This window comes from Alosa pseudoharengus, unplaced genomic scaffold, assembly GCF_046254945.1.
Source record: "Alosa pseudoharengus isolate Yale_2024_CS ecotype anadromous, Long Island Sound unplaced genomic scaffold, YU_APseudo_1.1 YU_APseudo_1.1_scf_9, whole genome shotgun sequence".
NCBI classification, from domain to species: Eukaryota; Metazoa; Chordata; class Actinopteri; order Clupeiformes; family Clupeidae; genus Alosa; species Alosa pseudoharengus.
This window is the reverse complement of record NW_027468881.1, coordinates 1,885,357-1,911,197: the sequence shown is the minus strand read 5'-3', so window position 1 is coordinate 1,911,197 and position 25,841 is coordinate 1,885,357. Positions and strand designations below refer to the sequence as shown.

At 40.4% G+C, this 25,841-nt stretch overlaps 1 protein-coding gene across 4 annotated transcripts in view; it reads right to left on the bottom strand.

Moving 5' to 3' along the window:
* The window catches only part of brpf1 (bromodomain and PHD finger containing, 1), a 137,517-nt gene that overhangs the window by 56,474 nt on the left and 55,202 nt on the right, over window positions 1–25,841 (bottom strand). For all 4 annotated transcript variants that reach the window (XM_076277436.1, XM_076277434.1, XM_076277437.1 and 1 more), the window contains 5 exons: window positions 25,488–25,677; window positions 23,863–24,150; window positions 15,064–15,590; window positions 11,279–11,450; window positions 9,376–9,510 (listed from right to left, as the gene is read on the bottom strand). In XM_076277436.1, the coding sequence (XP_076133551.1) occupies window positions 9,376–9,510; window positions 11,279–11,450; window positions 15,064–15,590; window positions 23,863–24,150; window positions 25,488–25,677 (1,312 nt within the window). The remainder of the gene's footprint in view (window positions 1–9,375; window positions 9,511–11,278; window positions 11,451–15,063; window positions 15,591–23,862; window positions 24,151–25,487; window positions 25,678–25,841) is intronic.

Genomic DNA, 25,841 nt, shown 5'->3' with positions numbered 1-25,841 from the left:
ATTTAGTTAGATGTCCGAGTCACGCATGTTTGAAAACCACTGGCTCGTAATCACAATAATTTAACACACGACAGTTGGATAGCCTACTTCATCATGTCCCCATGCCTACATTTTTGTGAGTAGCATAGAGATCGTTAAAAACAATAAAGTAGCCTATGTCTCTCCGTTTGGGACATCGAAAACGTATAGCCTATTTTTAATAGGGTAGACTACCGTCGGAGATGCTGACTGGCAAAGGCCTCGGGATAACACGTTATCTCCACTATCATCAGTAATGCCCCTTGATCAAAGTGGGGAATTAAATAAAAGTTTGAGAACTACTGGGTTAACAAGTTACCTGCAGTCCAGAGCAATATTCTGATGATCGGCGATGATATCGGCAAATGTTTGTTTTCCAAAGTAAGAATTTCACTTGACCATGCACCTTCGACAATGAATAGCTCATTACACTTGTTACTGTTAAACGTAGGCCTAACTGGTATCATTACAAACATTATTCTGTGTCCTAAAACTGGCATATTTTATGGCATTGTGTCATGTAAATTCGTTGCAAAATCTAGAGAAATGTGTGAGGTGGTCTGGTCAGCGGGGGACAATTGAGACACACATTGGATTGTGTTATTACTTGAACATTCCACACATATCCACAGCTGTGGTAGGCCTATCAGGGGCAGGAGGATTACTGTTAGCGCAGGCTTTATATAAAAGTCTTCAACAGAAGGCCTCGAATGCAGGCTTGCCCTGTGGTTTGCGCAGCCTACAGTAAATAACAGACCCGCCACAATGTGCGGTATGATGCTTTTTTACGAGCAAGATGTTTTTGGTGCCCTACGCACACTGCATGTTCTTAAATAACAATGATCATCAGTAATATTCGACCATTCATTTGTGTAAATGGGCAAGCGTGACCACCTTGATTGGCTGATGATTGTAACGCGGGCATGATTCCAAACACCTCCCTTACGATAATGAGTGACAGGTGACAGGTGTCAGAATGCGTGCGCTACACAAGGACGGAAGATGATGAATAACTGGGGCCGTAGGCTATTCACAAAGGCTTTTATCTTACCACTAGGAGTAGGCTACTCCTAAATCGCACTAAAAGATTTTAGCTTGGAGTTTTCTCTTAAAAGTTATTCACAAAGCCTTTCAGACAACTCCTAAACTAGGAGTGAGTCTTCGTTGCTATAGATGACGTCATTACTCATGCACGAGCTTGACTGAAGTGACCACCTTGATTGGCTGACGATTGTAACGCGGGAATGATTCCAAACACCTCCCTTCCGATGATGAGTGACAGGTGACAGGTCGGAGAATGCGTGCGCTACACAAGTAGTGAGAAGGAAGATGATTAATAACTGAATAAAAAGGCCTAGCCTAAATGAATAATGAGTAAGGCAAAACAAATAGCCTAGTAGCCTAATGAAACATACGGATTGATGTAGTATCTTTGTAATATTATTAAATTATTCTGTTACTATGCCTACGTTTGCAAAAGAGAACATTTTAATTTGATGCACATAATGTTACATTTAATTTACATTTTGACAATGATTAGCCTAGTTTTGGTTGTTGTTGGTGGCGTTATTGCATGTTAGTTATGCCTACAATGCAAAATTGCTTCCTCACTATTGAAAGCTGCATAGGATTTCAAAACACGGCAAAATGCCGCAGGTTTGTGAATAGGTGTGAGTACTTTTAAGCTGTCAGAGGTGGGAAGGTGTGATTTGTTGGGGGCAGGGCCGAATTAACTGGTCACAAATGTCTGATGGCCCCCCTTCCCCCCCAGCCAACGTGAATCGGGTGGTCAGTTAATAGGCTGAAGATTTTTCCTGCCATCTAAGGCAGCGGTCCCCAAACACCGGGCCGCGGCCGGTACATTCCTAACCGGGCCGTAGCCTACGACATGAGTTTAAAAAAAATGCATGCAAACTAAACTCAATTTAATTCGCAATAATGTCACGTTTTTACATGGCATAGGCCTATATGCAGTTGTTTGATTGCACACATGTTTGCATTTTGCCAGGTCTATTTTCTTACGTCTGTCCCGCCTTCAACACTTTACATATTGCCTTCAACGCTGCGCAGCCTCAGGTCAGCTCACTTCACTTGATCAGTTCTTGGCGAACGGTAGTGTCACACGAAGTTAGCTAAACTGCTAGAATGAGCATCAAAAAACAAGCATCTTTAGCAGACACTGGCCAGGGTGTTTCAGTTGCGAGAGCCGCTGCAGAGATTTTTTACAGGAAAAAAAAAGTCACCGTTAGCTGCACATTTTAGTGATGAGGACTGGGTGTCAAAACTCGCTTACCTATGTGGCATATTTAGGTTGCTTAATGACCTCAACCTGTCACTCCAGGGGAGAATGACGACTGTCTTTAAACTGGCAGATAAAGTCGCTGCATTTAAAGCCAAGCTTGATTTGTGGGGACGAATGGGGACGGGGTGTATTTGATATGTTCCAAACAGTAGTGGGGGTTTTGGGAGAGACTGAGGCAGGGCCCTTTCTCTTGCAGCTGGTGCGCGATTACCTTGTTGCGCTTTCAAATGGAGTTTGAGCGTTAGGCTACTTCCCATCCTCCAAAGATCCACGGCAAACCAATGAGTGGGTCCGCAACCCATTTGTCAATATCCCGAATAGTCCTAACATGTCAGCGCAGGAGGAAGAGCAGTTGATCGAAATTGCAAATGACGGTGGTCTTAAGAGTGTGTATGAGGAAACCTCTCTGGCGGGTTTTTGGATCAAAACCAAAGCAGAATATCCCGAGATAGCCGTAAAAGCGCTGAAAACGTTGCTACCATTTCCCACCACGTATACGTATCTATGCGAGGCCGGGTTTTCTGCAATGACTGCAATTAAAACCAAATTGCGCAATCGACTGGACATTTCAAGCACACTGAGGGTGTCACTGTCTTGTTGCAGGGAACAAGCACAGGGCTCCCACTGATTATATTCATAATGCATGTTTAGTTCCCATGTTTTGTTCCCATATTTTGTTAAGCATGTTCACACTTGATAGATGTAGCTTCAAGTTGTTCAATTTTCATAGTTCATATTGTTACATTTTCACTTCTTCAAGTTCACGTTTTTCACGTTTTTAAGAGTTCGTTACCTTCACTGTTCATACATAACTGGAGCTAGTTCTTTTCAAGTAATGCATGCACAACACATATGGAACATGGAACCCCCGAACCCCCAATATCCCCCCCCCCCACGGTCCGTGAAAAAAAAAATGGGAATCAAACCGGTCCATGGTAGGCTACGTAAAAGGTTGGGGACCCCTGATCTAAAGCACGAGCGCATCTGTGAGGCCAAGCCTCACCAAGTAGCTCGTTTGTTTACAACTACATTCCATTTAATTAAACTGCTTTATAGGCTATGCCGAAATAGTTGTCAACATTTTGAATATTAGTGTCGGGTGAATTGAAATGTTCTCAAAGTAGCCTTATGGCTGAAAGCTGCTTGGGATCCCCCCGTCAAGCAATATAACCATACAAACGCGCTTCCTGCACTCATTGTTTCAAAAAACTGAACTGAAGAGCTGTGGACGGCACGGCACGGTATGCCCAATGAAAATAAATTAACGCAACGCAATGCAACACAACACAGACACCGCTTCTCTCGCGTCAGTCACTGACATGAACAAAACACAGAACCCGCTTCTCTCACGGCAGTAGCCTAGAATAAATGCATGGGGAAAAACACTTCCCCATGACAAAGACATCGTAAAACACTGAAAGTTAATATTTTGTCACTAGCAACATATCGGAACTCCCCCTATTACCGTCGGTCCCGTATTTCCACCGTCTTGCGTGTATGTGTCACTTATATCCATTTCTATACAAACCAAGACAGCGGACTCCTAAAGAGACGCAACCACCAACACCATAGGTGTATCTAAATTAGCTATGTACCAAAAATGACATTTTACCGTGACTCAAAGAGCTGTAAACAGTGTTGTAAGGCTGCGTGTACACAACCGCTTGGAGCTCCAGTGGAATTTTAATTTCACGACAAGAATTCTCGGTCTAACCGTCCATGTGCCGTTAAGAACCAAACCAGATTTTGTTCAAATCTACACACCTATGGCTACTGAAAAATGCAAGGTTAATTTAGCAAATGTTATTTTGAAGTGTTAAAAAACATCGTTGTTTTAGAATTTCTGAACAAAAGTGGTGATAATTGGGGGTGTTACGATACATCTGTCCTTTGTCAATGTGTTATGTTCCAAGTAGCCTATGCGTAATTCTGCTGTCTAAAGTTGTATGTTTATGACATTCAAGCAAGGAAAACGATGATTTGAAGACATCTGTTTCGTTGGAATGACAAGGGGTAGCAACAGGGCAACACAGAGACAGGCCCGATGGCAGGGTTGTTATGAGAGTATTAAAATCTGGGATAGCCTATTCTACGGCAAGACAGCGGGGGAAAGTTAAAATACGTGATAAACACGGAAAAAGTTGGCATGCATTGTTTCGGTCCCCATGCACAGGGATTATTTGTCATATTATTAATCACATATGATTATTTGTGAAATTGTGCAAACAGGCGCAACACATTTGAAAAGGAAGGACTGGTAGCATGCAAGCTCACGAAAGATTGATTTAAGAACGTTATCACAGTGTGTGGCTGTGGCGCAAAGCAGCGCGGGCGGAAGACGGCAAGGGGAGGGTCATGTCTTTTTTAACAATTCTGTCAGAGGGTCATTGAACAATTTCTAGCAGGCAAGGGAGGGTCATGCAACTTTTGACTGAAGCACTCAAAATTCATCCGGTGGCCCCTTCAATAAATAACGAACAGTCCCTAGATTACTGCTGGGCTATATGTCTTGGTTCATGTCCGTTCACAACTCATTGCCGTCAAACGCGTAGCCTATCTCGCGGTTGCATCCATTACAAACAAACATGCAATGTGAACGTCTGGGATTGGGAAGAGCACTAAATGCTCTACTGAATAAGCACGAAGTCAAACCTTTAAATGAAAAACACTCTTTAATAATCAAAAAAATAAACCGCTAATGAAGTAAACTTGTGACCTTAAAAAATCGTTTATGCCTGTAACTCCGTGATAACAGGACGTAACAGGAAGGCATTTGGCTGAGCAACGAGGTTAATATGCTCTATATTTTGTCCAAATGATGTCTGTCTATCATCTTTGCACTCGGAGAAAACCAGAATGTTTAATTTGTCCTGCGTTTCTTCTACGGCTGCAAACGGGATTCACTCGCAGTTAACCAAATATTTCTTTATTAGGGCAGGGCAGGCATATTTCTGGCTATTAAATTATTTCTAAACCAGTCTGCTAAAGTCTGTAGTGAAGTCTGTGTAGGGTTTTCCAGGCTCCATTTCTTTTTACGAGACACCCTACTCACTTGAGCCATCTACCGGTTGTTTGGGTTGTTGCAGCGTCTCACTGGGAAAATACAAATTAAAGTCGCGTGATACCGCGTGATCCCACGCGCGGACCGCGAGTGAAGCTGGCCAAGTCGAAGCACTGCCCACTGTAGTTCTGGCGCCCCTGCCTTGTTGCCTTTATGATTTCCTTATAACTTTCTTATACTAAATAGGAAATTCAAACAATGGCATGCCCAACACCGGAATTGACTGACTCTCTGTCTCTCTCTCTCGTGTGTGCGCGCGCTCTAAGCAGCCTACGTTTCAAATTATGGTAGCCTAAGATAACGTTCAAGTTAGATCTGCTGCATGAAGGAGAGTGAGAGGAAACCCGTGTCCTGCTTTTATATTTGACAAATAGTTCCACCTCTTCTCACAGTTCCAATGCATGATCCGAATAATGGTATATTTGTTAGTCAACTTTGCAAAATACATTCGAGGCTACACTCGAAACATTCGGGGCTGAAGCTCCGGCAAAATTGTCTGGCGACGCCCCTGATAAGATATATAAACTCACGCTATTGTATTATCATATATGTTTGGTAATGGCTCAACTGTCTCTGATTGTTCTACTGACTTGGACTGACTTGGAAACTGCGTCATGGAAGCAGTAAGTCAAGTCGCATCAAAAGTAGTAGTGGCAGAACTCTCAAGTGACACCTTGTGGTTGTTTGTGTCAACTGCAGTTTGTGCCATTTCTGCTGAGAAAATGGGATGCGTGATTCATGAAGGAACCCATCCAAACTTAACTGGGACCCACTGTATGCATTTAGCTCAGAGTAATTTTTTTGAAAACTTTCAGGCACAGTTGCAGATTCATGTGAAATAATGCTTCTTTGACTCTACGACAGGTACTGCGATTTAATCTAGATACAAACAAGAAACTCCAGAAGGTTAGTTTTCATTTGACACCACAGTTATGCTTCTACTCAAAGGGGTTCTTGTGTAGTAAGAGTTTTATTGCCAGTATGCATTTTAGGTAAAACAAAGGTCTTTTTGGATTTTCGATCAAAGATTTAGCTTTGAGATGTGTTTGCATGAGTTTTGAGGGGGTGTTTTCTAGGGTTGTTATGGTGAAATTGTATGTCACTGAAATGTCTACTCCTTGGCTACAAGAATATAGGGTCTCATCTTCGAGGCTTGCTGTAGACTCGAGTTATTGTCAATCAAAGCTGGGGTGCCTGATCGACAGCTTGTTTGCCCGATTCCCTGTGGTTGCTTATATCTGGAGAACAATAGGTCTCTTAGACATATGGGTGGGCTCTAATTAACCAAAAGAGTCTCATGAACACGCCAGTGTGCGTCAACCTAACTTTTGTCAAGGCAAACAAACAGCTTCCAGCACACGGGATGCACCGGAAAAATAAGTTTGCAAACTTTCTAATTCTTTGGTTTTTTTATGAGCTGGATTATACATCTACCAAACATATTATGAATAAAAACAACATTGATATTTCATTACTATGGGTTCTTACTGACATTTCAAGACCATTTATGATGGGTCAGGATATAGCCATCCATGTGTAATCCAGACTAAAAGGTACAGAGGCATGGATTCACAAGGAGGTGAAGGGGGGCATTTTGATAAGATACATAGTGATATTCATCGAATGCTGTAATGCACAAAACACATTTTTTCATAGAAAGTTTTATATGTATCAATTCCTGATTGTCTCAGCTTTCAAACGATGTATAGTATCACTTTGGCACTTCATGCTACGGTGCACAGAATTGATGTACAGTACGGGGGGGATTAGTGTTCTTTTTTTCACCTATTTTTAATTTAGTCTTAGTCTTGTGACGAAATGTCCTTTTAGTCTTTGTCATATTTAGTCATTCAAATATCAGTTTTGCTAGTCAAGTTTTAGTCGACTAAAAGTCTTGTCATTTTAGTCTAGATTTAGTCAAAAGAAAACTAAAGGTATCTTAGTCTTCATTTTAGTCAAAACATTTTAGTCTTTTTTTATAACAAATTATTTCTGATTACCATTTCAGTCAAATAGTGTTTCACACATCTCAATTTTCCAACAATATTGTGTGTCCACAGGGCAACTCGTCTGTTATAATTGCTCATTCTGATTTTTTGCCAGTCAGTATGTTTATATGCACAGGTAAGTCGAGCTACAGTTATAGCTCGGCTGGGATTTGACCATAGACTGTAAAAGATTTGACTGGATCACTGTCATGATCTTCGTAGACCAGTGTTTCTCAAAGTGTGGTTCGGGGACCACTGGAAGTCCGCAAGCTATCCCAAGTGGTCCGCGAGCAGACGTGGTAAAACATAATATAGATGAGTTGTTTGCAATTTTTGAACCAACTTGTATGTAAATCCAAACAGTTCTGCAACACTGTCTATGTAAGATATGCCAGTTTAAATCATACAGTATGAATCCTCTGACACAATAAGCAAAGTGCAAAGACAATAAGCAAGGTGGTTCTGTAAGGGTCCTGTCGTGTTTTGTTTTCCCTGTTTAGTGTTTTCCTTCATGTCTGCTCCCCTTGTTTACTTCCTGTGTCCTGTTCCATGTATTTCTTTGTTTGTTTTGCCATGTGTTTCTGTTCCCTGTGCCTGTGTCTCCGCCCCTCAACTGATCTCGTTAGTCTGTTAGTTTAATTATGGTTTCCACCTGTCTCTTGTTTTACCTTGTTCATTGTCCACCTGTGCCCTGTTACCCCTGTGTATTTAAACCCTCTGTCTCCCCTCAGTCTTCGTCGGTTATTAGTCTATGTGGGTTGTGTTTAGAATAAAGACTCTTGCAATTCAAAGATTCCCTTGCCTTGCCATACTTTGCCCTGCGTTTGGGTCAAGCCCTTGCAACCGTGACAGGTTCAGTGAGTAGGCCTATTGTGTAGGCTAATATAGCCTACTGTTGAAGTAGGTCTAATCTTTTTTTTTTAGCTAGATGGTCCGTGCGTTTCTTTTTTATTGGTTAGTTAAGTGGTCCTTTGTCTGAAAAAGTTTAAGAAACACTGTCGTAGACCCAAGTATTAATGTTTTACTCCGCCACGCTAGATGGCGATATGCGCCCAAACGCAACAGATTCCCCTAACTCTCCATCTAAGCTAACTTGCTAGAAAACTTTGCATCATCAGTGTAACTAGTTAAATAGTTGACATTACTTGCTGAACATTTTCGTATCGTAACATTCTGGGGGATGTTAATTTGTATATGTATGAGAAAAGCTTCAACTTCTGGGTATGTAGCATTGTGGCATAAAGCTTAGTTAGCTGGCAGAAATCTCCAGTGTTCTTGTTCTATGAAGTTTCGTGTTGCAGCACAGCAACAGCACGTAGAGCAGCCTACAGGAAAGCTGCTGCACATGAACTCTTTTGAAAACGTAAGAGCTAGATATTCTGTCTTCTCATTTTGTAGACGAAAATGAAGATAGATTTTATCTTAGTTTTTATTTCATGCGAAACATTTTAGTCTCGTCTTTTTTCGTCAACAATAATGCATCTTAAGATAGTCTTAGTCAGTGTTTCAGGACATTAGTGCAGTCTCGTCATCGTCTCGTCTTAGTCATAAAAAAAAGGTCGTTGACGAACATATTTCCTCTCGTCTCGTCTGACGAACACTAGGGGGGATGAGGGGGGCACTGTGAAGCGGTCGGTGCCGGGGGAGCCGACGCTTATTAACAGACTCAAAATGTCATTACAAGTGCTTAGCAACATGAACAGGGTCCTTACATGACACCACAGTGCATGGTCAACTTAGAAATTGTGAAGAAACATATAAATCCAGTGTTTGTACAAGCAGTCACATAGCGCTGTGTCTTTAAAGTCAATCTCATGCCTTTTCCCATTTCCACGGAGACCAAACATGAAATTTGAATATGAAAACGATGATTGAGCATTGCATTGGTTAGATATTAATATTAATGACAATGTAACAACATGGAAAAGGTCCAAATGAGAGCTACAGCAGGCACAGCACAAACGTAACTTAAAAATAAGAATAACTTGTTAATGCGTGCTTCTTACCGTTTCTCTCTTTAGCTTCTCTCGCTTGCGAATCAGTTCTACAAGTAGTCTGGCTCTCTCCAGGTCATGTCTTAATCTCTGCCAAGCCTTGAGCTGTTCCTTCAGAGCTGCATGTTTGTCTTCACTATCTAGTCTCTGTGGACACATGAAAACATGTTAACAAGCCAATAAGATGTACTGGATCCAAACCACATAAACATACTTGAGCTGCTTTCAGACATGACGTCCGGACAATCCCCTGATAATTGGGCCTGGATCTCACACGGAGTGTTCAAACAGGACCCTCACACATGGACATGACCCTGGTAGGTCTTGCTCATGAGTAAATAGTCTGGGTTGTTTAGGTGAGGAGGTTGACGTACTATAGGCTACTGTTGGGGTATGGTGCACAATATAGGTATAGGTATACGTATTTCCGCATCGGCCCCACTTGCCCAAAGATGCACTTGCTAGAATATCCCGGTGATTGAAGGTTGCCCTTTTCCTTCTCGTTATCGTCCTAACAGCGTTTCCTCTACGTTCTTGTTGGGATGGCGGCCCGCCACGGCAAAATTAATGCCTCCACGGTGTTATTATTATTACCTAGGTCCAAATTCAGCTATAGGTTCTATCAATGGGTATTCATGGGTTAATTCTTGGGGGAAATTCTCCCATCTAGCGGTGAAATGTCATACATTATTTCATGCAGGAGGAATAATAACATTATTCGACATACTGTACAAGACACTTCTTCTATTTCCGTACGAAGAGTCAGAGATCATCAGGTGATTCAACATTAGGGGTTTCCCTGCAGCCATGAGCACAACTCTGTCATTCGGTAACTGACCGACAGTGATGCCAGTAACGCGTTACTTAGTAACGCGTACGTGCATAGCTTAATGCGCACACAACGGAGAGGGAGAGAGAGGAGTGGTGCGTTTGTGCCTGAAGCGCATCCAAGACAGAGAGCATCCTGGTCTGTTTGCTAAATCAACAAAAGTGTACCCAATTGTCTCAAAAGATTAAAACATAATGATAGTGAAATGAAAGTGTAATTTCATTTGCATATTACTCAGGCCTATAGGCTACAAGATGGCTAGTTGCCAAGGCTACTTGAAAAAAAATCTACATATTTTACTATAACATTTTCTATCAATAGGCCTTCCTTATTTGGTGTACTTAGACATTATTGAACAAACATCTGAATTTCAGTATCTAAGTAGGTTAGGTTGGGATGTCTGCTATACATTGCTGTTAAAATGCACTTCCAGTATAGTGAGTATTGGCAAAACCGGTTATCATTTTTATGTTGAGGTGTTGGGGGTGTTGTTGGCAGCTGCTGAAAGTAACTAATAAAGTAACTTGTAATCTAACTTAGTTACTTTTAAAATCAAGTAATCAGTAAAGTAACTAAGTTACTTTTTAAAGGAGTAATCAGTAATCAGATTACTTTTTCAAGGTAACTGTGACAACACTGCTGACCGACAAACGCTAAAGGAAGAGCTAGAATTTCAGGTATGTCCCTCCTTAGCTAATGTGTTCTAAAGATGGAGGGCGAAACATGGCTGCCACCATACAGACAACTTGTATGTATTCTGAATGCCAGATTCTACGCTTACGAGAATACTTTGATTTGTTGGTGGAAGTAATTACACATGAATGAGCACATATTTTTTAAAGAAAAAATGGGGCTTTGCTAAGAATCGACCCAAAAAATTACACAATGTAGCTTTAAGAAAGATATTCTAGTTTTTGTTAATTAATTGTCAATGTATTGATACTGTAATTTGTACCTTCTGATATTTAGTCTTCCCCCACTGCTAAAAACAATGCTAGAGGAAACACTGTCCTCCTACTAGCTGATTAATGATAATCAATCTTTTGTACAATGTGTACAAACAAGCAAATAAACAGAACCACTTACAATTGCAGGAAGCACTTGTTCATTGGTGCGCTGAGACTGAAAGTGTGTCTGAAGCCTACGCAAGAGTGGCACTCCATTTCGACTCTGCCTCTTCAGGGTCCAGTAACTGTGCAACCGTTGCATGAACTGACTCTTCCTGGGCACAGTCAAATTACCGGTAATTTTACTCAACCTGTCAAAATTAAATGAGATATTTGAATTTAGTGTGTGTGTACCAGTTAATGTATTTTAAGACAGTTGCACATCTTCTTCATCTGAGATAGAACATTTTAAAGGACATACATTTCAGGAATGGGATGTCATTGCATCCTTTATGAATTTTAATTTGATGAAATGCATATTTGGATGTGAGTTTAACCTAGCAACCAGCATAGCAACCACCACAACTAACCTAGTAACAGCCTAGCAACCACCTCATGTACCCTAGCAACAGCATAGCAACCATGTCAAATACCCTAGCAACAGCCTAGCAACCACTTCCACAGTTACAACCTAGCAACCAGCATAGCAACCACCACAACTAACCTAGCACCAGCCTAGTAACCACCTCACGTACCCTAGCAACAGCCTAGCAACCATGTCAAATACCCTAGCAACAGCCTAGCAACCACTTCCACAGTTACAACCTAGCAACCAACATAGCAATGAATGAGTTTAACCTAGCAACCAGCATAGAAACCACCACAACTAACCTAGCAACAGCCTAGCAACCATGTCAAATACACTAGCAACAGCCTAGCAACCACTTCCATAGTTACAACCTAGCAACCAACATAGCAATGAATGAGTTTAACCCAGCAACCACCACAACTAACCTAGCAACAGCCTAGCAACCACCTCATGTATCCTAGCAACAGCCTAGCAACCATGTCAAATACCCAGGAAACAGCCTAGCAACCAATTCCACAGTTACAACCTAGCAACCAATATAGCAACCAATGAGTTTAACCTAGCAACCAGCATAGCAACCACCACAACTAACTTAGCAACAGCCTAGCAACCATGTAAAATACCCTAGCAACAGCCTAGCAACCACTTCCAGTTGGGTCATTCCACATCAATTCAACCAGGGCCCACGCACTTAGGTCTCAAAAAATTCTGAAAAAATTACCAGGTGTACCTATGTTACCCAGGAGACACACTGCAAAATTACTCTTATGTAAGATCAATACTTTCCAAGATACAGCCAGTTTTACAGGGGGAGGGGGGTGTCGATTTTGTTCGGCCTCTTTTTTTTGTCAAAGTTCACAAGCCCACAGCGCAAGAACTAAACCATGTAGGAGGCTCAGATTTTGCATGCTGGTACATAAATAGGAATAGTATGTAGCAAAATCGTCACGTTTGGTCTGGATGATCCTGCATGGTCATAGCTGTCCCTCAAAGTTGATACAAATTGTATTGGAGTTTTAGGCTGGGCTCTGTTTAAGCCTTCAGAAGACATAGTACTCAACATAGGCTCTTGATTTATTTTCCTTACTGAGATAAGTAGAAACACTCTCACAAAAACAATAAACAGAAAATAAATTCCTTCAGGGTCTGAACAGCAGACTTTACAAGTCTAAAAAATCATTTGGGTTCTCATTTTCAGAGCACCCAAACACCTTGTGGGAATATACAAAGATTTTTTAAAGATTTTTTACTTTATTCTCCATGATCTTTTCTTTTCAAAAACACCAATTTGACTTGTCTTATGCAAATCTTTCTTTTTCACTTTCCACCCTGAACATGGGCAAAATGCACCATTGACATCAATATGTTTTGTATAGAGCTATCACAGGTTACTCTATACAACCACAGGTGGCAGTGTGGTGACTCTATATAAAACATATTGATGTCAATGAGGCATTTTGCCCATGTTCAGGGTGGAAAATAAAAAAGAAAGATTTGCATAAGACAAGGCAACTATATCTGCATTATTAGTTTAACCTAGCAACCAGCATAGCAACCACCACAACTAACCTAGCAACATTATAGCAACCACATCAAGTACCCTAGCAACAGCAGAGCAACCACCATAACTACCCTAGCAACAGCCTAGCAACCACCTCAAGTACCCTAGCAACAGCCTAGCAACCATGTCAAATACCCTAGCAACAGCCTAGTAACCACCACAATGTCAACCTAGCAACCAACAGGATTACCCAAGCAACCAGCATAGCAACCACTTAATTTGGCATAACAACCAACATATGTACCCTAGCAACACTATTGCAACTATATCTGCATTATTTGTTTTTACTCTGTATGATATTTTACATCATATTTTTTGTATTTTCATGCACTGTATTTCCTTCAGGAAATGCTTTTCTAGTTCTTCTTCTAACGCAGCTAATGCAGCTTCAACCGTTTAACGTAGAAACTTCATTCAAACTATGTTACGTAGGTCTTAATTAGGACATGTGGGCTTTGTATTTTTCATCTTTGTAACTTTTATACTTTTACTATTAATTAAACTATTAATTAAAAACTATTAAAATTTCCCCATTGACTAAACCTTTATGACATCAGCAGCAATGTAAACAAAACAAATTATCAGTCCATTCTGGCTGGAACTGCCAATTTTCAACATCAATTTTGCGTTTCTTTTTTGACAGAGACATCGCTAACATTAGGCTACTGCTGCCAACGCGTGAATTCCTGTGTAGGTTATGGGTGCGTACGTAAATTGCCACTCCGAGCACAATCTGAATTCTTTTTAACTATGTTATTCTATTTTCAGTGTCAGATTGAATTTATGAACCAAAATAACCTTGCTTTGCTATGTACAGTAGGGGAAATCAAACAGTTCCCATGTCAGTGTTGGACTATGGAGATGTAATAATGTAAGATATGCTGATACCTTCTTCACTTTAAGCAGAGACTTTCTAATGAGGAGACACAGAAGTCAAAGAATCTCCCATAGAAATGTATGGGGTTAGTTTGTAACGCAAACACGGCTGTCGTCTACACATATTCCGCCCCTTCCTCCGCCAAAAGTTGACATGGTACCAATCATGTGTTATTATCTCGCAGCTGGAGCGAGGTTGGTGTCGTGAAGCCTTGCACATGCACAGTTCTGCCCGAAACATTGGTCTATCATTGTGCAACCAGATTGATCACTGGTGATGGCTATGGTTTAAAAGTGGTTTAAAAGTGGTCACCTTTACCAGAGAGTTGTGATAAAAATGGATATTTATCTATAGAGCAAAAGCTGGAAACTTACCATCTCACATTTCAATGATGCTTGACTGAAATGTTGGTCCCTGATCAGATCTGATCAAATGACTATCTGACCAGGGACCACAATTTCAGTCAAGCAAATCTGTTATACTCAAAATCCCACAAATAAATCATACAAAAAAAAAATAAAAAAATGACTATCTGAGGCTCTAAGTCCCACATGGGAAAGCCAACCTTTTGCTTAAATGCCCCAACTGGAATAATCTTCAACAAACTGTAAACATCAATTGTGTTCTTTCTAATGGACAATTCAAAACTGTAATCTCTAATTCTTCATTCGTCAACAATGTATTATGCATTTTTATGTTTTATATTGTTTTGATAAATCTATATTTTATATTAACATTTAAGTGATTTCAATCTCAGCATCATTGAAAATATGAGCTACTCTCTTTTAATTTCCCAGAAATCCGAGAGAAAAAAGAAGAAATAATACAGCATATTACATAAAATATTACATAGAGTGTAGTGTAATGTAAACAAATGGCACCTGCCATCAATTTGACAATAGGCACTAATGCTCACAAGATTGTGTGTGAGATGGTTTACAGTGTAAGGATAAGCACCTGTGTGGAGGGATGCATGGAACTGACACCACCGGAGCAGCTGCTCGCTTCTCCGCCAGAATTTTCCTTGCTCTTTTCATCTTCAGTCTCGACTTGGCCTTTGCTCTCTTTGCCCGTTCAGAGCTCCACCCACCTTTACCTTCCTCCTCTCCAGTTACAATAAGTTCATCATCTTCATCCCCCTCTCCTCCTTCGCTGTTGGATGATCCAAGGCTCCCAGTACCCAAATTTCCTCCTACTGGCCTGGCTGTACCAGGCGGTGTATGAATATCACAATATGCTGTCTTTCGGACACTAAAAGAGGTTCCATTAGCTCCCGTCTCCCGCACTGGCTCCATCTTCATGTAAAGACCTGCCTGCTGGGCACATGTCACGTGAAAGGCAGTGTAACAGTTGGCTTTGTGGCATTGAATGCATGCACCAGAACCACGCTGTTTGCAAATGTAGCAGGTAAGCTTCCAGCGTGCAGGTGGGATATGCTCGATGCTGTCTATGGGCTCCAGAAAGACTGTGTTGGCAAAGCATACCTATAACAGACAGAGGAAAATGTTTCATGTAACCTCTACAAAAGTCTTCAGAGCATTCATAACTTGCATACACTTTATTCAGGGTACCTCCAGGATCCTCCAACTTAAATGTAAGACTTTTTAAGACTTCTTTAATACGACTTTGAATTTAAATTTAATACCAACTTTTTGTACCCATTCGCACCGATTTTTTTTTTCCTTCTATAGGCCAAACTGAACAGGTTACAACCAGGATAGCCTACTTCAGTGGCACTGTATGTATGTACATTTAAGAACAAAATGATTCATACCCCTGTAGTGGTGGGATAAACGATTATTTTTTAAACGATTAATCTAGCGATTATTTTTTCGATGCATCGATTAATCTAACGATTCATTTTTTCAGTCCGATTCGATTTCGATTCAATTCGATTATCGATTATCTCCACATTACGCGTTTGTGAGGGAATCCTAATAACGCAGTTAAAAGGCTGCTGATGCGTGGATGCAATTCATAACCTAGTTACCTAGTTAAAATAACGGTTCGTACTTCTCCTTGGGACAAGCACTTTTTGAGTCTTGGTAAACACTTTTCCGTTTACATCAGGATTTTGCAAACATCAGAGTCAATAAAATGAGCCCTGCATGAGTAACGAAATTGACAAGCAGCTGTAAGTAAGCATGCTAAACTTGACATCCAAACAGTGTTCTAACGTTAGCTTTGAGATACTGCTTGATTGCATAACTTAACTTAGTTTAGTCTCCTCAATGTACTATGTTGTGATAAGACCTTAGCAGAGTTAACTTTAATGCAGCAGTTTTGAACAAATTTGCGCAGCATGGTCACGATGCTAAGCGGATTTAATAGCAATTTAGCCTGTTGTATGCAGTGCTTCTATGTGGCAACAACAATCCTTCAACAATCATGAATATTTTGTTAAATGCACATGTTTACTAATCATAATAATCGTAAAATCGTGATTATTCTTCAGACAATTATCGTACCACCAAAATCTCTTCTCGTGACATCCCTATTTCATTGTAAATCAAATGAATTTGTTTCTCCTTTACAAATGTAGGCTATGTGTCTTCATACAGATTCATTTAAAACATGTTGCAAAGATACTGCATCAATACGTAGTGTATTTCATTATGCTACTAGGCTATTTGCTTTGTCTTGTAGCACCGCCACATAATTTATATAGGATTCACTAATAAACCTGGTCAGACAATAATTAGTAACCAGGTGATAAGTGTTTTCCACATTGTTCGTTTTCCTGTCTGTTTTCTTTGGTTTACATGGGGTGGGGGTCTGCCAAACCTGTCAACTGATTGTCTAATGCGTCAGATGACACACTTATCAGCTGGCTGTCAAACCCATCAGCTGACGTACCTGTCAGTTGGCTGTCAAACCCGTCAGCTGATTGTCTAACGCGTCAGCTGACGCACCTATCAGCGGATGCGGGAACTTTTGAATGACTTTAAATGGGGTACGAGAAGAGGAAAGAAGGGCGCAAAATGCTCGGGGAGTCTAGGCGAGACCTGAGATATCGGCCGACTGGAACATAAAGCTAATTGTGGAAATAGCTAAAAGCCACACCTTTTTAACGGACGACAAAGGACATAATGCGATCGTTGCCGCGTTGGAAACCGGTAAGGCTAATCTATTTTTGGGTTGCTGAGGTTGTGTCGCGGACACAACGTGCTTTTCTTTTCTTGTGGATTCTTCGTTGTGGATTACTTCCTTCTTGGTTTGTTGATTATAAAGACTGGGTCGTGGTGATTTTTTCGTTGTTTTTTTCTGTGGATTCATTGGATTGTTATTTTTCAGGTGAAGTGACTTTGGCTGAACCTATGAGCATAAGTGCGCTCGTTTGTGCATACAATCAGTTGTCGGGTGCGTTGGTACTACGCATAAACGATAAAGCGCCTCATCACTTTGGGGATTAATAGACTGAGTTGTACTTAATGAGGGTGAACTAAAGGGTTTGAAAACTGCTACAAGTGTGTGCAAATATATTCTTGAAACTTAAATTGCATTGTCAGTACTTCTTGTTTTTTCTGATAACTTAAACATAATCCAGTAGGAGGATCAGGATAACACCCGTGTTTATTAGTAATAGTCATTTTTGAAAAGGCTGATTGTTACAGTCTTACTCTTTATTCATTTAGGCTATTTATTCATAATCTTCCATCCTTTGCGGTACTTGTGTAGCGCATGCATTCTCACCAGCAAAGACCTGTCACCTGTCACTTATCGTCATAGGGGAGGTTTTTGGCATCATTTGGCATTAAGGTGGTCACTTCGATCAAGCTCGTGCATGAGTAATGACTAGGGCTGTAATGATACACCAACCTCACGATTCGGTTTGTATCACGATTTTTGACCCACGGTTAGATACGAACCTCGATTTTTATTTATTTTATTTTTTATTTTATTTTTTTTGGGGGGGGGGGGGCTAGACATTTTATTAAATAACATTGTAATAGCCTACCGTAGAACACCAGAGGATTACGATATAATATATAGTATAATATATCTGTATTACTTTATATCCTGATATAAAACGATTTTACTGAATGTCTGATATTTATGACAGCACACTTTATGCAGAACAGCCTATGGCCTAGGCCTACTATTTTTATTACAACTCTACCTCTTTAATTCAGCTGTCTGGTTGAAGCCTGGACATATTGTAAACAAAGTACAGTTGGCTAGCTTATCATAGTCTACTGATTGGTCGGTTCAGTTTCCCCATGTGTGTTTAAGTTTTAAGGTAATAGGCTACTTGTTCTCCTTGGGACAGGCTCTTTTGGGAAACGTTGGTATTGAGATGATCAGTCAACTTGAATGCAAGAGTTTTAAACAAATATGTGCAGCATGCTAATGATGCTAAGCGGATTTAATAGTAATTTAGCTAGTCGTCTTCTATGCGTTCTTGCTTCTAGTGTTAATTTTGTCACCTATTTTTAATTTAGTCTTAGTCTTAGTCTTAGGACGAAATGTCCTTTTTAGTCTTTGTCATATTTAGTCATTCAAATATCCTTTTTGTTAGTCAAGTTTTAGTCGATTAAAAGTCTTGTCATTTTAGTCTAGTTTTAGTCAAAAGAAAACTAAAGAAAACAAATTATTTCTGATTACCATTTGAGTCAAATAGTGTTTCACACATTTCAATTTTCCAACAATATTGTGTGTCCACAGAGCTACTCGTCTGTTATAATTACTCTGATTTTTTGTCAGTCACTACAGTATGTTTACATGCACAGGTAAGTCAAGCTACAGTTATAGCTCGGCTGGGATTTGACCATAGACAGTAAAAGATTTGACTGGACCACTGTCATGATATTCATAGACCAGTGTTTCTCAAAGTGTGGTCCGGGGACTACTGGTGGTCCGCAAGCTATTCCAAGTGGTCCGCAAGCAGACGTGGTAAAATATAATATAGATTTGTTAGAGTTGTTTGCAATATTGAACCAACTTGTATGTAAATCCAAACAGTTCTGCAACACTGTCTATGTAAGATATGCCAGTTTAAATCATATGAATCCTCTGACACAATAAGCAAAGTGCAAAGACAATAAGCAAGGTGGTTCAGTGAGTAGGCCTATTGTGTAGACTAATATACTGTTGAAGTAGGTCTAATCTTTTTTTTTATTTCTTAGCTAGGATTAGTTAAGTGGCCCTTCGTCTGAAAAAGTTTGAGAAACACTGTCGTAGACCCAAGTATTAATGTTTTACTCCGCCACGCTAGATGGCGATATGCGCCCAAACGCAACACATTGCCCAAACAAACTCTCCATCTAGCCATAGCTAACTTGCTAGCGAACTTTCCATATTAGCTTACTTGCTAGCAAACTTTGCATCATCAGTGTAACTAGTTAAATAGTTGACATTACATGCTGAACATTTTCGTATGGAAATTGTGGGGGATGTTAATTTGTATGAGAGAAGCTTCAACTTCTGGGTATGTAGCATTGTGGCATAAAGCTTAGGTAGTTAGCTTAACTCTGTGTTCTTGTTCCATATAGTTTCGTGTTGCAGCCACAGGGTTGCAGCAACAGCACGTAGACTAGCCTACAGGAGCATGAACTCATTCGGAATATTTTGAAAACGTAACAGCTAGATATTCTGTCTTCTCATTTTGTAGACGAAAATGAAGAGAGATTTTATCTTAGTTTTTATTTCATGCAAAACATTTTAGTCTCGTCTTTTTTCGTCAACAATAATGCATCTTAAGATAGTCTTAGTGAGTGTTTCAGGACATTAGTGTCGTCTTGTCGTCGTCTCGCCTTAGTCATGAAAAAAAAGGTCGTTGACGAACATATTTCCTCTCGTCTCGTCTGAAGAAATTAACACTATTTACTATTTAAATTTTTCTCACAAGCAAGTGGAACCGAACAGGGTTAACACAGCAATACTAACTCGTTGCAGTGTGCGATATATAACGGGCAGCATTTCGCGTTTTCAGAATCAGTCTTCGGATGGAAACTTACCCATTTCAGCCTTGTGTTTGCGCTCGCAAGCTGTGGTCGCTGACGTTTCCTTTTTGACATTTTCCTTATCTAGCCTACAGCAAGCGCACACATCAACAATAACAATTAAAGTGATCTCCTTGACTGAAATGGAGGGAAATCTGTGATTTTGTTTGATATTGACATGACAACGAACTGCAAATTTAACAATATTGTGCAGGCTACGGTTACGGAGTCAAGTGAGGTGGAAAGTTATATAGGCTTAGGCTAAATTACTCAGATAGACCTAGAATATTACATTTTGAAAATGATCGAACTAAAATAATACATTTTAATTAAATACTCATTAATTATTTTCAAGAGCTGAGCCGCATCAGAGGGATCAAAGAGCCGCATGCGGCTCCGGAGCCGCGGGTTGCCGACCCCTGCTTTAGACCATTTTAATTTAAAACATTTTAAAAACAAAGGACCGGTTCAGGCACCGTTTCGGCACCGGCACCGTTTTAAAAGTATCGATTTAGCACCGGTATCGGATAAAACCCAAACGATACCCAACCCTAAGACTTTGTAATACTTTTACTGATGACCTGTCTGATGATGGGGACATTCACAGACAGTACTGTATGATGTATGCACGAGCTATGCTGAATTGCAAATTTAGTGTTCATTGTCTGTGAAAACCACACTAACCCCAATGTATACTGCCCACTTGTGGCGTTGCTATAAAAAAAGCAGTATGCAGAAACTCAATGTGGCATATAATGATGGCATGAGGCTGCTGCTTAAAATGCCACAATGGAGCAGCGCAAGCCAAATGTTTGTGTTGACCATGGGCGGACTGGCCATCTGGCATACCGGGCATTTTCCCGGTGGGCCGACGCACCTTTTGGGCCGATAGAATAGGATATATAATTTAATTATTTTGGCCAACGATTGGCCCAAAGGAAGGACAATCAGCGGCCCATTGGTTACATTTCAATATTGACACTGGACTGATCCAATAACAGCTCACGTCAGGCCCCACCCCTCCCATTTTGGCTCAGAGCCAGGATTCTGTGAGCGCATCAGAAGTTAATCGAAGTTGCCTACACGAAATTGCTGCGGGTGCCGGTATAGAAAATTGTGCAAAATTAACACCAATGTAGAAGCTTCAAAAATACAATATTGCAAGTAGGCTAGCATATGTCAGCAACATGTTGAAGTTCGTTGAGTTTGAACGAGGATGTAAGCAAGCATACAGAGCAAGGGACAGTGAGCAGTTGGAGAGTGCGAGCCTAGTTGAGGCTACATGATAAGAACTCAGTGGTGGAGCAGGTAGGCTGTGACATGCATGCCATGCTGACTATGATGATTATGATGACTTATTATTTGCGATAATGTAATGATATGGTAGCCTAATGATAACATAGTAAGGCCGTGCTGTGATTATGATAACAAATAGCGCAACTTAAATTTTCTAAATGAATGAATGAATGAATGCAAACCCAGACAGCAAAATAGTGTCAAATCGACGTTAATTGTTGGTCAGATTGATCAGTTTCCGTCAGACGCCCAAAATTCAACATCGATGGCATGAGTGGTGGTTGGTCTCTCAAAGTAGAGAAGGGTTCTATCTTGGAAGGGTTATCATGGTAAAGAAGGGCTAAAAGACTGTAGACTGACGGAAATGTAGGTTACAAAACATCACGTCATGCACAAGCCAACTAAGCTACAGTATATAACCTATACGATAGGCTACTGGAAGACACCTAAAGATAATTAGTTAATGTAGCTGTACTGTTCCAAAATGTAACAGCAATGTAGGTAGCTAGTATAGGAATAAAATATTTCCAGCAACAGCCCTGTTGTGTTCTTTCAGTTGTCCTACAGTGATAACTGGTATAATTTACATTAATGTCTAAGACAATCTGGGTAATTTAACTCTACACATAGGCTTCAGTAATTTTTGGTGCTGCTGTCAATTGTAGCCTATTGAATAATTTGAAATGATACTTTGAATTCAAGCAGAAACTCTTCTTTAATAATTGCTTGTTAGCCTACTTGAATATGGAGATGCTCCATGCCTACCTCTGATCAGTAAGAGAGATAACCAATGAGGCCTACATCACTTTCAGTGCTCCATGACAGTTGAAAATATATGCATATTTAAGGGTAATGCAAAGATTTTGTATTTAATTAGGTGTGCCCGACCGATTTGAGGGCCGCTTGGGCCAAATATGCCAGGGCCGATTTTTGGTCCCAGTCCGCCCCTAGTGTTGACGTATCCACCTGTACTGCTGTACTCAGAAATTGCATGTACAGATGCATAGACGGAGTCATTCAACAGCATAATTGCAACACCTGCAATGAGTGCGGTAAGATTCACTTCGAAACTGTGGAACCATTGGCATTTTAGTTTATATGCTAATAACTCTTTTTGTGTATTGTGGTTGCCGGTAGGTGATGGTGACACGCACACAGTACTCACTCACTCACACAGGCACCCCCCCCACACACAAAAACACCATTACCCCCCCCCCCCCAGACACACACCCATTACCCCATACCACATACATAAGTCCCCCTACACATACACATACCATTACATACAAACCCCCCCCCCCCCTACGCACACGCACACACACCCACACACAGGTACACCCCCCCCCCTATTACACACCCACACGGATACACCCTGCCCCTCCTTTCACCCATACACCATTAACACCATACACCCCCCCCACACACACACACTTGCATACTGTACACATAGCATTAGTTGCAAGAGTAGAGGATAGAGACAAATTGACAGGCGTGATCTATTTTTATGGAGAGAATGTGCTGGACTGAGCGCCGGTCGTATTTTGTACCGTTATGTGGTACATCTACTTTGTGTTTTTTTCCCTTTCATTATGATAAAATATATAACTAATGAACGCATCATCATTTTGGGAACAATTTACACAATTAAATCTTGTTTTAACAATAGGAATGGTGACGGTGCGTTTCTGATGTCAGATTATTATGTAGGCTAGCCTACTAGACTGTTCTCACGTTGCAGCGCTTTACTTATATGAAGTAGCATTAATCAATATGAGGGGCAGAGGGGGATAAATGTCGTCCCCCCCGACGATAAAAATAATTTAGCAGAGGTAGGGATAGGAAAACCAGAGGGGGGAAATCCTCACCATCCCCCCCTACAAATCGCACCCTGCATGTAGGCACATAAAAACTGACATATATTTCTTAAATTTTGGTTCATTAATTGTTGAGTGGCACCAAAAAATCTAGTGGGAGTGTAACTCCGTTATCGTGTGATCTTCCCCATACGTTTATGAAGCACACAGTGCAAAACTAAAGCTATGTAGGCCTGAGATATAGCTCATTAAAGAAAAAAAATACAACGTAAGCCTTAGTCTTATCATGATGGAGTAGGCCCTATTAAATTAAGAAGTAGTCTGAGGGCCACCTTTTATCTGAAGATAATCCAGAGTGGGTCTACAAAAACTGAATCTAGAGTGAAACTGAACATTTCAGATTCAATAAGCTATTTAACGTAGGCTATATGCATGACATTCAAACATTACTACGACAAATGACTGATACATGTGGCCTATAGTCTATTATTAATGGGAATTTAACTCCATGAAATCAAAACACATGCCATTTTTTTACGGATGATTATGATATAGCAGCATGTTGCTAGTACAAAGAAAATAATGCCCTCAGTTGGGAACACTGACATTTTAAATTAGAGGAATTCCTAGAAATTAAAGACTTATTTTCCTTAGTGACTGACACTGGACTCTACAGAGATGCACAAAAACACACACAGACACACCTCTGGGATCCATAGTGCACAGACAACGTGAGCCCATCGAGAATCATCTGTCTGCTTGAAGGCACCTCCCTTGTTTGGGCAGAGTGCACAATCCACAGCTCGGGAGGGTGACTGCAGACAACGACGACACAGCCATTGGCCTTCAGGAATGTAAGGCACACCATAGCACTCCTGATGTACTGCCAGGTTGCACATGTCACAGAACAGTATGACATTACTGTTCTGGCATTCTCCATCATTGCAGATACAGCAAACAGCGTCCTCGTCAATCAGTGAACTGGGATCTCCCTTCAAGGTGAACAGAAATGACAAGAGACAAGAGACATAAACATTGCAATGTCACCCTCATCATCAAGACAATATGCACTGAAATGACAAGAGCAGTTTAAAAAGTACAGACCAGCATATGAAAAATCAAATACTAGGGCTTGCTCAACATAATAAGATATACACACACATATATATATATATATATATATATACACTGTATGTAATAAATCAATTTTGACAGTAGAAATATGCCAAGTCTACAATGAAATAGTAAATGTAAAAAAATAACAGTTCAATAGAAATGTTTATTTAGGGCTGTGAGTGTAACCTGAAGCACCCCACTCTACCTGCCCTTTTCCAAACCAGCAACCTGTAGTGTAGCACCATCAGATTGGAAGGCAAGCATGCTAACAATAGAGCTAAAACTCATGGGTCCCAGCATTTCTTAACATCATCTCTTAAGGTTTCAAGAGTGAGGTTTACTTAACTTGGCTTGCAAGAGAAATGGGCTTCATTTCAATCAGGGCATCAGCCAGTAGAAAAGCATAGGCACACATTACACTGCACAGCATGTAATACTAGCCCTAATTCCCTAATTATTTTTTCTTATCTTAACAATATGTGTATAGCCACCGTCCTACCCCCACCCCATTTTAATTGTGCCATTGTTAGTGCATTGTTACACCCTAACTAGCCCTTCCCAGTCAGAGTGCTCCACGTGGTGTTTGCAAAGCTGTGAGACAACGCTTCACTCACTTTTGGTGCTGCCACTAACGACTAATCTTTCGACTAATTTTTCGATTAGTGGACTAATCTAAACGACTAATTTAAAAACAATCAAGTGTTTGTTATTTCGTTGTGTCCATTTTATTTTGAACTCAACTGAAGGCCCAAAACATAAAATGTCACCTGTGCCATAAACAATAAAAATAACTTAAATGTTACCAAATAAAAAATTACAAATGTTAACAATAAATAACTTAAAAGGGCTTTCACCTTAACCTTCACATCAATATCAGCCTACTTTTGTTAGAAGCTCTTTAAGTAAACTTCAAAAACATTATGTATTAACAATCTGAGCATAAGTATCTGCATTTCCAGTAGGCTATACTATACCACTAGCAGTCCGTCCCTGGTGTTGACGACTAGCCTACTACTTAGCTCCCATCGCTTAGCTCTGCCTAATAAAGCTGAAAAGCAGGCGGTCAATAGGCGGTCAATAGTAAAACGACACGTCCACTAAAAAAAAATCCGTCAACTAATATTCATGGTTGATTACGTAGACTAATCTCGGCAGCACTACTCGCTTTAGTTAAAAAATATCTTCAATGGTCCATTCATATAATGTTTCTCACCTTATTATGACTTTCAAAGTAGGACTCTTTTTCCAGCCTGTCCATCAAATATTCAAAGACTTCCTGAGGGATGGGTGTCACCCCATCACTACGACGTTTGTCATTCATGATATCCAGCCAGATATAATCCTCCTCGTCAATGTCATATTCTACCTCTTCATCCAGCTCTTCCAAAGATTTATCTATGTACCTGAGAATGAGAGAGGTGAGACAGGACATTTAATAACGTATCAGCAGTAATTTAGGTCAGGACTATAAGCAATCAGAGTTTATAACCTCAGAAGCTGTTTTGTTTCTTTCATAAATGACCTCTGGAAAATGCCCATGTCATTAGCACCAGATTTCAAATGTAGT